This window comes from Rhinolophus hipposideros, assembly GCF_964194185.1.
Source record: "Rhinolophus hipposideros genome assembly, chromosome: 11".
NCBI lineage: Eukaryota > Metazoa > Chordata > Mammalia > Chiroptera > Rhinolophidae > Rhinolophus > Rhinolophus hipposideros.
In genome coordinates, this window is record NC_138057.1 from 52,096,375 (window position 1) to 52,109,425 (window position 13,051).

The following is a 13,051-nucleotide window of genomic DNA, read 5'->3' on the forward strand; positions in this document are numbered from 1 at the left end:
ATTTGTTTTTTTTTTTCCAGAGTTATGGGGAGGGTTCTCAAATCAGCCTTTTCTGATTTGGTTTTCAATCCAAAGTAAATTTCCTGTTTTGCGTATTTTCCCAAATTCATCTATGAATTGACCTTTTGAATATTATTTAGAATATAAATTTGGGGATTTTACTATTTCTAAGTTTTTTTTTAGATTCTAGTAACCCTGGTAATAATAAGGATATAATACCACATATTTTTCATATGTCTAGTAATTTTTGTCTATTTGCTAACTTTACAGAGGGACCTAGATCTATGTTTGTTTAGGATTGGAATTTGAAATGGTTCTATAAAATATTATGCAAATCATTTTCAAGCATGTTGATTCCAGGTAATGGATAAAGAAAAAAAACTAACCCGACTGTTCGTGCTTTTTGTTTTCTAGATTGGGAGATCCAGTTGGCCTTGATTAGGGCAGGGAGAGTTCCTAAGAAAAGGAGAGAGGTTTTCTGGTGTGCTGGACAGCTTCTTTTCAGTATTTGCCGAGGAAGCCCAATGTTAGCTGGGACAGTGTCTTCCTTCTCTAATTGGCATGAGAGCCCAGGTTAGGAACCTGCTGGCCAGTGTCCCTGCTTTTGTGTGCAAACCCAAAGGTGGGCGGAGCCTTGGCCAACTGCTCTGTGAGCAGACACTAGTGCAGTTGCCAAGTCACTGGGCTTGTTTCCTGTCTGTGCCCACCTCACCCTATTCCTCGTCCTGGCCGTCTGTCACAGGCCTCAGGGAGGCTGACCCTCCATCACCTCCCAGGCCGAAACTTCCTTACTCAATACATCCACCAATCTGGTTCCGTCTACACTTGTATAAATTCCTTAAAGTTCTGGACCAGAATTTGGAACAGAGAGGAGTTAACTGCAAGGGTTCAAATTGTGATCTATAGACGAAAATCAGGGTGCTGTAGCCTTTGACAGATTGGAATACGAAATGGATTTATTTACAGTGTGACCAGTAGGTGGTGCCACCAATTAGTGAAAACAAGGGCTGCTACCGTGGGACAACCAACAACCATTTGCAGCTGGTACAAGCACAAGTTTGTGATCGTGTGGAACTTGTAGGCACGTGTGCATATGTGCATGAGTGTATGTGCACGTCATTCATGGTGCATGAGTGTGCTCACAGAATAGTGTTGGCTCACAAGTGTATAGACACGTAAGGCTGTGCATCGTGGGAATTATGGGCCTGGAGCTAAACGATAATTTCAAAAGGCTGACCCATCAGCCGTGTGGTCTCAGACCTTGGTCCCTCCGCTAGGAACGTCACTTATGGAGTGTGCAGACACAACCCTATGGGAGAAACGACAGCGCCGCAGGGCAGCTTTCCTGAGGACGGGGATCCCTAGACACATCCATGGGTTTCTCTAAAATCATCAGTCCTACAAGCCCTGGGTCCAGTCTGACCTCCAAGAAGGTTTCAGTCACTTCTGAAGTCTCAGCACCTTTTGTGAGAGCCCAAAGCATCCAATAAAATGTCTATCTTGGGATCCTATCTTCTGTCCAGGTAAGGAGTGACCTTGCGTGTAAGAAAATAAATATGTGTATGTGTGTGTGAGCGGAGGGGTGGGGGGCGCCCCTTAATCCCTGCCTCCCCAGAGTCATCCACGTCCGTATATGCTCCTCCCTCTTATCTCTGTGGAAGGCACCCAACTGACCTCAGGCTTTCTGGAAACCCTCTCACTCCGGGAATAGTGCTGTCTTGCTTGCCTGATGGAGTGGCCCACAGAGCTGGGGGACCTTAGGCGAGTCCCTTCCCTTCTCTGGCCTGAGTTTTCCCAGCTCTCATTGAGGGCTGGGTCTGGGTGATTCTGAGGCCTTTGTGCTGACTCGAGTCCCACAAGTCTGCAGGTTGCAGGGCCCTGCCCTCTCCAGTGGCTGGTGTGGCATGGGAGTCTTCTTAGAGAAGCTCTGAAGGACAAATTTCCTCCCCCTCTTTCTAGCAGACTTCCTTTCTTAACAGGCCCCTGGGGAAGGAAGCTGGGCTCCCAGGGCCCCAGAAGGCAGTAGGAGGAAGTTCTCACTCCAGCATCATTAAAAGTTCAAGTGGCTTTCCCTAGGGAGGTGAAAGCCCCAGTATTCATTAGACCTGCTGTCCCCTGAGCCCAATTTGGTGGAAGGAATGTCTGGCATTTTCACACAGAAAAGGTTTTCACTGAGGGTTTGAGGCTTCCTTGAGAGAACTCATCAGCCATCGAGGTCAGAGAGGGAAGGTCCCTTGAAGTCCCCTCTTGCCTTGGCACTTCTCCAGAGGAGGAAACAGGCTTGATCAGGGAGGGGCTTGCCCAAAGCAACATGGAGCCAGACTTGCTGGAAAATTCTTTCAGGTGCCAAGGAGATGAGCATATACCCAGGAAGGAGCAGAGAGGAAAGGGCAGGGGACTCAACAGGGAACGCCCTTGGGGACCAGTGGTTTCAGGGATGCAGGTACAGAACTGCAGCTTTGGGGAGGCCCTGTGTGAGGCAGAGCTTTGAGAACAGCCTACAAGCCACTGCAGAAAAGGCTGCCCAGGGAAATAGTGGGTACCCGTCCTGGGTGTGTGCACCAAATGGACAAGTACTCATCTAGGATGAGCAGAGGGGTTTGGGACTAGGAGCGGGAGAGGAGTCTGCGACTGCACAGGTCCTGCCTGCTTTCTAATTCTCACCAGGCAGGGAGGGTGGGATGGAGCAAGGAGACTGCAGTTTATGGCCAGTCAAGACTGTTGAACTGGGAACCAGGAGGCTGGGGCAGGGCTTGGCCTTGCTGAGCTCAGTGGCCTCTTCCCTGCCTCCTGCAGCCATGGGCTAACTCCTAGGCCATCTTGGCTCCCAAAGCCAGCAGGGCTGAGGACCTAGAGACAGTTGTTCAGCTTCCCTGAATGATGAAAATCTGCCCTTGGTTCTTCACAGAGCTCCTGAAGTGTGCGACAGCGTGTTCAACATAACCTGACTCAGGCCTTTGTGGACTTTGCAGGACAGGGAGCTACACACTCTCAGATGACAAGGTCTCCCAAGCCATCTGGTCCAAACTCCACTGCAATAATATTGATGGCGAACATGTCAACAACTGGTTGAAGTGCTTTATAAATCTGAATTCCTTAAGTCCTTAGAAAACCTTATGAGCAAAGATACTCTTATTAGCTATTTTACAGATGAGGAAACTAAGAGAGGTTAAGTGACGTGTGCAGTCACGGAGCTAGTGAGTTGTGTAGTTCCAGAACCCACGTTCTTAATCACTGTGCTGTACTGTCTCTAAAAGAGGAGGGAGCTGAGGCCCAGGGAGAGGAAGGGGTTGGCCTGGTCACTTGGCCAGGAGGCAGGGATGGGGGCCTGGACCTCTTATCTCCAGCCTCAGGGCTCTTTCCTCCACAGCTCCCGCCTGACAGTCCCGTTCCCACCCAGCCTTTGCTCGGCCTCCCCAGAGTTAACAGTCGCCTGGCCTCGCCCTTGGCCAGAAGCTCCAGCCCAAGAGACTCCGTCTACATTTCCTGGATACTTTCCAGCCTGCAGGAACTGAGACAACAAAGTCCAGCGACTGTGAGGGCTGAGCAGAGGCCGCTGACGGGGAGGAAGCAACAGGAGCCACAGAGCGGAGGGGACTGTCCAGCTCCCAGATGCTAGGCCTCCTGGGGAGCACGACTCTGGTGGGCTTGATCACAGGCACTGCTGTGGCTGTTCTGCTGCTGCTGCTGCTACTGGCCACCTGCCTGCACGGTGGACAGTGGGACAGTGATGTGGAGAGAAACCATCCAGCTGTAAGGAGAAACCGAGTCCGGCGGATCCAGCCTTGGCTCTTCCGGGGCCGGGGCCACCTGGGACACTTTCACCATCCCCATCTTCCTGGCCATGTGTCTCACGTGCATCATGCAGGCCTCCAACACCACCACCTGCACCACCACCGCCACCACCAGGCCCACCACCAGGCCCACCGAGGTCACCGCTGATGCCTGTGGATGGCAGCTGCAGCCTGCCGTACCATCGTCAGGACGAGTGGACTCCCATGTGCCCCGTGTGCAGGGGGACACCTGTCTGCTGAACGCTGGGTACTGTGCCTGGGTCCTGCTTGGGCTTCATTTGCATACGGTGCCCCAGTGAACCACAGAGGCAAAGGACAGAGAAACACCTGGGATGACCCAGCGCGCACTGGAGGGTGAGGGGGTGAGAGCAGGGGTGGTCCTTTGGGGATGGACATCACCTTGGGACTATAACTCCCAGGGGGCACCAGAAGTGCACCGATGTATGCTGATGCATGAAAGATGGCCCATGCTCTGTCTGAAGTGCTCCTCTTCTGACTTCCTCAGGCCTCTGGCTGGGGGTAGATGGGAGGGACCCCTGCAACGCCCTTTCATTTGGAGAAGGCAGTATGAGGCTGCACTGTCAATTTACTGGTGCCTTAACACAAGAAAATAAAAGTCACCAAGAAGCTTTTGTGAAGAGTCTCTTGATTACAAGTCAAGTGGGGCAGGGAGCTGCCAGGCTCCTCTCTGCATTGCTCTGGGGCCTCCTCCTCTGATGGGAAGTGAGTGCAAAAAGTGGTGGCTTCTGCCTGGGGCTTGAGGGCTGGTTGTGCAGTGGGGGAAACTGGGTGGGCTCTGCGGTGCTCCATGGGTAGTAGGTGAGAAGGGCATGGGGCCTGAGCTCTGAGGGAGGATTTAGGGTTTGCGTGCAGCTCCGTCCAGAGAGGGCTTTCTGTGTACCGGGGGGTTCTGGGCTTCTATGGGGCAGTCCAGGGTCTCAGAGAGGGAGCAGTAAGGCCTCCAAGGCTGGCCTTCAGGGCTCTACCTCAGGGTTCTTTCCAGCCCATATCTAGGGCAGACTGAACTCTGGGACTGGCAGAAACCCCACTCTGTGGGCTGGGTTGAATTCAGTGTTTCCTTGGTAACTGGGTCAGGGTTTCTTGTCCAAGCCCTGAGTCTCCAGCCAGCCTGCCTCCATGGTTTCTGTGTATGGCAATTGGGTTGGGAGGGAGAGATGGGTTCTTTAAACTGGGGGATGTAGTGCTGAGCGGCCTTGGAGAGTGCTCGCCTCCTTGGGTCTCAGTTTCCTCTTCCCTAAAATGGGACAGATAACAGAGACTCCTTCTTGCCAAACCCTGGGGGCATGTTCTCAAAAACCCCAGGAATAACTGGCAGAATTCCACAGGGAGGAAGGAAATCGTGTTCTGAGGCCTGCAGCCTGTGCTTGTGAGCTGGGGTGGGAAGTGGAGGGAGGAGCGGCTGGGGGGCTGGGTGAGCTGGAGGGGAGGGGCTTGAGAACAGTCCAGAAAGTCCAGAAAGTCAGGGGCCTGCTGACTCACTGGAACAGAATGTCCTGTTTCTTTTCTATTTCCTGATGGAGTCTCTGTCAGTGCTTGGGTTGGGGTGGGGACTGGGGTCTGTGAGGGGAAGAGGGAAGCGAATCCACACTGGCAACCACACCAGATTTCTGGGTTGGGAAAGTGGACCATGAAACGCTGTGTATTGATTTTATCTCTGCAGCATCCTTCAAATCCCCCTCCCCTCCCCTATCCCCCATGTCCACCCTAAGCTCATCTCCAAGCCTGGATTCCTGTCACAGCCCCTCCAGCCCTGCCCCTTTCCGAAGCCTCTGCTGAAGTTCCTCATTGCCCTTGGGAGAAAATCTCTGCGTCTTGGTTGGCTACTCAAGGCCCCTGGCCCACTTCCCGCCGACCCCCTTGCTCTTTTGTTCCATCTGCACTGCTCTAGTCATCAGCCTCAGAGAACACCTTGCACTTTACCTTCTCTGTGTTTTGGTCCAGGAAGAACTTGTCGCTCCCCTCTATGGGTTTGCAATGTATTATTGTTATTATTGTTATTATTATTATTATTATTATTATTATTATTATAATACATTGTGCTCTTTTGGAGCACAGACTACACTTTATCTCTTTCCCTAAAGAGTTATGGAGGATTCAAGGACCCTGCCCTCATAGATCAGAGACTCGTGCTCTCTGGAATAGTAAATATGATCAGAATAACCACTGCCAGGGGCAGCTGGTTAGCTCAGTGGTTACAGCGCGGTGCTCTTAACAAGTTTCGTGGTTCGATCCCCACATGGGCCACTGTGAGCTGCGCCCTCCACAACTAGAGTGAAACAACTATTTGACTTGGAGCTGGTGGGTGCTGGGAAAACACACGTAAAATAAATAAAAGTTAAAAAAAATCATACCACAGGGAAAAAAAAAGGGAAAAAAAGCAGAACCACTGCCAGAAGTTCGGAGCCTGACAGCAACTAGAGCAGTAGGGCCTGTGGGATGAGGCCTTTGGGCTTCTGGGGCCTGTGAGGGAGCTTGGGCTCCTACTCCATCTCCCCAGTGTCGGAGGGGTATGGCGTGGCCTGAAGGAAGGAGACAGCAGGTGCGGGTCTGTAGCCCACTGGCTGGACCTCCCCTCCTCTTTGTTTCTCTGCACAGCCCCACCTTAATCTTGGTCGGCCTGCCTTTCGTAAGTGTGGCCTCAAGCCCTGGGAGAACCAGCCTCCTCTTTGTTTCTGGATGCCTGCCATCCCTTTTCCTCGTTAACAGAAGTGGAATGTATGGGATGTGGTCTTTTTTTCTGATCAGTTGATGAGGATGATGGCTGTTGGCAGGTCACATACGAATCTAAGTGACAGATATCTTTGGGAGCCCCTCTGCATCTGGGGCTCATGGGTAGGGGCTGTGTTTCACAGGATTACAAAAGTCACAGGATGAAGAAAAGATACCTGGAAAAACCGCTCAGGACAAACATATCTGAATTGTATGAAAGGTTGATGGCTGTCTTGCTTTTTTTAACTCTCTTGGTAATGCTGAGGAATGGAAAGGGGTCGTTGAGGGGTGGTTGGGGGCAAGGGTACCAAGATGGGAGGGTGCTGTGGGGAAGGTATCTAATTTTATTGACCTTTATCCATAGTTACTCTTTGTGCCCTGGGCTTGAGATGCCATGTTGGTCATTCTACATTACAGACCACCACTGTGACATCCATGAAGACCCCTAAGAGCCTTCCAAGCCTGTGCCTGCCATCACTATATAACCGGAGTCCCTCTCATGATGCCACATGGCCTCCATTCAAATGCTGAATGCCGATTAGAAACAGACCAAAAGGTCTATTTTATAGATGAATCAAAGGAGGGTCCCCAAATCTCAGAAAAAGAAGCCTATGCAAGGCAAAAGGTAAGAAGAAGGCTGAGCCCTTATCCTTTATTCTAGTTTAAAAATGCTGAACAACACACACCTCCCACAGGGGGCCTCCCACCCCATTCACCCACAGGGAACAGGAAAATGAGAAGTCCAAGGAACAAATAACCCAGCGAAACCTGGTCCCCCTGGTGCCCTCTGTCTCCTGAATTGACTAGTTGATCTTGGTAATTCAATCTGAAACCACCAGCACCACAGATTGACTCCTCAAATTTCCTCGTCTCTGTTTCTGGTTGCCCCAGTTAATACAAATAATCCCAGGTGTCCAGCTTCCTGTCATGGCTCCAGTTTGTTCCATGCTCATCCTCTGCCCTGTCAGAGGCGGAGCCCCACACCCAGGCTGGACAATCATCTTGGAAAAGGGAAGAGTGGAGATTTATTGGGCATCCTACTCCCAATAGTCACTCTCCTGTTCTGGGCCTGAGGAGTTGCCTAGAGCTGGTACTAAAGACAGCTCACGGGAGCCTTAGAGAAATCGAAAAGGGCCCAGACTGGTGTGACTTTGGGCTAGCCCTTGTCCCTCTCTGGGCCTTTGAACTCTGAGCGGTAAAACTGTAGAATGAGGTGATGGCTCTATGGTGGCTCTACCTGGAAAGAACATCTTACTAGAAAGGAAGGCCGGCAAGCCCCTCTTCAGCCATTTGGTACTCTTGTTATCACTACAAATTAGCAATAGGCTAATTTGGCACCTCATGTAATCTCTGACTACCAGCATCTGAATCTGTAAAGCGGAGATAATATCACCTCACAGCGTTTCTGGTTCGATTATATGAGATAATACCTGGCTGTGTCCCATGCCTGGAATTATTGTTTCTCACTCTTCTGTTCCTCAGAGTTTGGGTAAAGTGGGACTAATAAGCCAGTCTCCTTTCTGGAAGTGGTGGTGGTCTCAGGAGGTGTTGGCTGGGAGAGGGCTGTGACCAAGTGGGTGTCAGGATGGAGCACCTTCTGGCACCTATTCAGTGGTCTGGGCCTGGCTCCCCTCCCCCAGTTAAGTGGAGAACCTGGCAGGGGGCAGGACTGAGATGGCATGGGTGTTCGGGGGGCGGGGGGGGGGGGTGTGGATAAGTGTAGTCACCGCGGATGCGGACAGGCAGCAGGCAGCTGTGCAGGTCTTAGGCCGTGACAATTGGAGGAAGGAATTCAGGAAGTGCTCACAGCCACGCCGACATCTTGGAGCCCAGTCCCAGGCAGCAGCAAGGCTGTAGCACCCAGGGATGGGCATGCCGTGACTTGGCTCCTGGGACGGCCACCAGGTCAGGAGGCCGCAGCACCACAAACAGCCAGAGCTGTCACCCGGGGGGAGCCCAGGGTAAGTTTTCACAGCACCTGAGTGTAAGCAGTGGGCGTGAGCAGGCAGCAAGGAGGGCTGGTGGGGAGACCGCAGCAGAAGAGAGCTTCTCTGGGAACTGCAGGGCCAGGGAGCCCCGCAGTATGTCACTGAAGGCGCTCAGATGTCCAGGTCTTATCTAAACAGTACTCTCCCCAACCCATACGGAAAAGAAGGCCAAATGAAACAGGCCCTCCCCCACAGCCCTGCCGAAGGCCCGTGGCACTAGTGGTGAGCTTGCAGGGCTCCCCTCACCTTGCTTGCCCTAAGGTGGCACTGCCTTCCTCCCCACCTGTGGCCCTGCCCCCAGCACAGGGCCAGGGTCTCACAACGCAGCAGATAGGCTTATGCAAGGACGGGCCCAAGGTCCCTTCAGGGGCGAGCCCAGGCTCATCCCGGATCCATGAGGGGGAGTATTTTGTCTTTTGCCTGAGCATACAAACTCTTGAAATCCGTAGGCGTCACCAGAGGGCTGGCTTGGCAAGGTTCCCTGTGAGCAAAGTCCTCTGCCCCCTCCTTCCAGCTCTTCAGAGTCCAGGGAGTCTTGGGCTCACATCTTTCAGGACAGCATTTCTTCCAGAGGCTGCCAGTGGAGTTGTCCGTAGCTCTTGGAAGCCTGGCCAGGCTTAAGAAACGGTGACAGAGACCAACTGAAGTCAGAGTAGGGCCATGTGAAGCGCCCAACGGCCTCGAGGGAGCACAACTCAGGACCTTGGACCACTATCTTCTTAGAAGACTGCAGGGGGAGCAGCTGGAAGAGCAGGGTACCCGTCACCACCAAGAGCCCCCTGTTTCGGATGGGGCGCTAAGGCTCTAAAACTGCTGAGCAGGCTGCTGAGCGGGTCCACTGCCACCGGGGCCATGGAAACGGCAGTGATTGGCATGGTGGCAGCGCTGTTTGTGGTCACCGTGGCCATCACTTGCATCCTCTGCTGCTTCAGCTGTGACTCAAGGACCCAGAATCCTCACGGGGGCCTGGGCCACAGCTTCACAGTGGCCACGTTTCGCCAGGAGGCTTTTCTCTTCACAGGGCCAGCTCGTCACACCCAGCCAGTGGCCAGTGCCCGGGACTTCTGGACCTTCATGTGAGGCCTAAGGGCCCTCAGGATTTTCTTTGCTGCTGGGTCAGACTCACCCATCCCCCAGCTAGACTGCCCCACTGCTCCGAATCTGGCATCCATGCCTGTATCCAGCAAACTCCCTGTCCCCTTCCATCCCTGGTTGCTGTGCCCTTGGGCCTGCGAGAGCCACAGTGTTGGGACCAGGTGGGAGTCAGCCGTGACCTCTGAGAGCTCAGCTGGACCCCACCCACAAGAAGGGGCTTGGGAGAGGTTCGAAGAGTGAATGAGCCAACAGTGTTGGGTTGGATGGTGGGCCAGCCCTTCTGATCTACAGGGGACATGGAATTTATTGCAAACAGGGTCGGGTTAACTCAGGTTCCCCCCGGATGCCAACGAAACGGGTTCTATTGCCACCAGAAGAAGCAGCGCCCTCAAGTGGACATTTTTACAAATCACTGCTTATCTGCTCCCCTAAGTGAGTCTTTGCTGCTTGGTATGTGTGCATCTAACTGAGGCCGACCCTGCCGGTTGCCTGAAATCAGCCCTGAAATTCTGAAACCGAAGTTCTGCTTCAATGATTTATTTTATAATTGAAAATGTATATCCTTTTATGGGTCTCCCAAGAAGCCGGGCTGGAAAACCACAAAAGGAAACAGAAGAGAAAATAAGAGTCACAGAAAGGATGAGATATCTTATTAACAGGAAAGCCAGAAAGAAAACTTTGAAACATATTTTGAATTAGACTTTATTATTCTATTCTTATAGGTCACTTCTCCTCTTAGAGAATGCGAGTGACTTGTGTCACTCAGGAATGACAGAAAATCATGAACTTAAAGACAATTCCAGATAAGCTAAATGTTACGTTACATTAAGAGCATGTAACAAAGCTCTTATTTCCATCACAAATAAAAAGAGGCTAAGTTTTTATTAAAAGAAAATCTGTTTTCTCTGTAGCCACAAAATAAATGCTGTGCTGTGTTTAGAGCATAGTTTGAAGGGTGAAAAATTCGGAGTTTCCTGGATCATGTGTCCATTCATCCCTGAATAGATGGCTCTTACAGAACCAGCCTGTTGAGGGGTGCAAGACTGACCCTGAGGGGGGCTCTGGCCTCTGAGGGTGCTCAGACAGGCTACCCTGGCCATGTGGCTGGCACAGGAAGGACTCTCAGAGAGAGAGGCTTGGGACTGCAGAGATGCAGAGTGGGTAAAGGGCCAGGGAGACGGTCAGGCTGATGGAAAGGGAGGGAGTGGGTGAGCATGGGGAGGGGAGAGGCGTAGCCCAGAGATGGGAGCTCCTGAAGACCATATCTTGGTAACTTGGTCATCTATGAGGGCCGAGCAAGGCCTTCATAGATACACGTAGAGGGGAACTGGCTGCAGGGAGAACCTGGAGACTGAGTAAAGAGAACTGTTTGTTGTAGGCTGTCTTTTCTGCAGGTGAACACTGAGACAAAGTTTGGGGTGCAGGACTTTTGTAGGGATCAATGTCTGTGAGGGAAAGGAGAAGGGAGCAGGATTGGATAGAGGAAGTAAAAGTGTGATGCTGACCCTTACTATCCCCTCCACCTTTGCTTGTTCTCTGAGTACTTGCTGCCTCCCTCCCACCCCCAACCCAGGGTTTTCCCTCAGGCAAAGCAGATCTGCAGCTGTGACTGACCTTGAGGTCTTTCCTTGAAGGGGCCCTGGTGGGTACATCTTCACAGGAACTCAGCAATGCTGTGCTCAGAGGCATCCAGACTAGTTAGAGGTGAGTGAGTGTGTCCAGGCACAAAAAAATACCTGGGCATAGGAGCTCCAGATGGGCAGGACAGCGGAGCAAGATCTGGGAGGGAAGGAAAGAATGGGCCTCAGCGGCTCACTACCCTTAAGCAGAGTCAGCTCTGCTTTGGTCAGGCACCCTTCATCTGGACCTAAGTATCCGGACTCCAGGCCCAGGGCTCTGCCCCTGTATTATGTGCTATACCCTCCTTTGTCAGTGGAGGGAAAGGTCTGCAGGCTGGAATGAAGTGACTTTGAAAACAAAGCAATGGGATGGGAGCATGGGGCCTCACCCTGCAGGTGACAGGCAGTCTGTCAAGCCCTGAGGTCTCCTCAGGATTTGCTCACTTGTCTGTCCATCCATCCATCCATCCATCCATCCATCCACTCCATTTACTCACTGAGTCTCCCTTCCTCACTGTTCATGAAAGAACATCCAAACCTATAGAAAAGTTTTATAAGCGTTTACTTGAGCCAAATTTTTGAGGACGTGCCTGGAAACAAGATCTCAACAGATTAAGAAAATGCTCTGGAGAATGGTAGTTTTGCAGCTCCCTTTATATGTTTAGAATCAAAGGAGAAAATGTAAGGAAGGTACATGAAGTCCACTGGTGTAGATTAAAAAGGCAGGAGAAAGAAAAGTGGGGAAATCTCTAGGATTGGACTAAAAGTAAAATGGAGAAGCACATACTTCTTTTACATTGGTACAGGATAGTTAATAATTAACATTTACAGTACACAGCGATGGTATGTGGGAAACAAGATAAAAATGAGGGATTCTATGGTCTTGTGCTCTGGTGCCTATAGTTATGTCTTTGAGTGGTCTGGAAAAGAAAATTACTCTGGTATTTCAAAGGTATGTTTTCCTAGATGCATAAGAACAGTGGACAGAGAGCTCACTTAAGGTAAAGACTGACCTTTGCTATGGAAGCTATAGGCCTGGGGCATCACTGCCCACTATAACCCGTCCAGTTAGAAGTTTTTATGTTTAGACCATGCTGTGTGGTTACTTTTGGTCACTGAAGTCAGGCCTGCCATGTCGCCCCCCTAAACTTGTCAGGTTAATTACATACCCGCTTTTTCGTTCACATCACTTACTCATGCATTATTCCTACATTCATTCCATCACTCATTCTCTTATTCAGCCATTCACTCCTCCATTCAGTAAACACTAGCTGAGCAGCACTGTGTACCAGGTCCTGCCCAGGGAACGTGGGAGTTAACCGGACACAGTCCCAGCACTCAATGAACTCCCAACATAGTGACTTAGACAAAGCTGCAAATCACACACTCAGGAGCTGGGTGTGGGGCTGAGGTGGGGAGAGCAAGGAGACCCAGGGAAACCTGGGAGGAAGTGTCCCTTGAGCAGGACTTGAAGAAAAGAGGGCACTTCAATAAGCAGAATCTGGAGGAGGGTGTTCTAGACAGAGGGAAGAGCATGAGCGGAGATTCTGAGACCATGTGGGGGCAGGGAGTAAGCTGTTCGTCTTGACCCGACATGAGGAGAAGGGCTGGACAATAGCCAGCTCCAGAGCGAAGCACTTCTTGCTACATCTGGCCAGCACGTTTCCAGGCAACAGATGCTGGAGGCAACTAAGAGGCAGCCTCACTTGCCGGGCTGGGCATGTACAGTCTCTGCAAGCACACACCTTCAATCTGCAAGCCAGATTGCAAGCCAGCATTGTAATCTGCTGTTGCTATTGGGGAGCGGGGCTCCCGAAGTGGGAGC

General features: G+C 51.6%; 2 protein-coding genes across 2 annotated transcripts; both read left to right on the plus strand.

Annotated features, from left to right (window-relative positions):
* The first annotated feature begins 973 nt into the window (after positions 1-973).
* On the plus strand, positions 974-10,565 carry HRCT1 (histidine rich carboxyl terminus 1). Its single transcript, XM_081067494.1, has 4 exons — positions 974-1,523; positions 3,371-4,517; positions 6,942-7,149; positions 9,084-10,565. Exon 2 carries the CDS (start codon positions 3,613-3,615, stop codon positions 3,940-3,942), a length of 330 nt encoding a protein of 109 aa, XP_080923620.1. The 5' UTR covers positions 974-1,523; positions 3,371-3,612; the 3' UTR covers positions 3,943-4,517; positions 6,942-7,149; positions 9,084-10,565.
* On the plus strand, positions 9,365-9,592 carry SPAAR (small regulatory polypeptide of amino acid response; the record flags this gene model as incomplete). Its single annotated transcript, XM_081067495.1, has 1 exon — positions 9,365-9,592. The coding sequence occupies one exon, from the start codon at positions 9,365-9,367 to the stop codon at positions 9,590-9,592; it is 228 nt and encodes a 75-aa protein (XP_080923621.1).
* Positions 10,566-13,051: the final 2,486 nt, after the last annotated feature.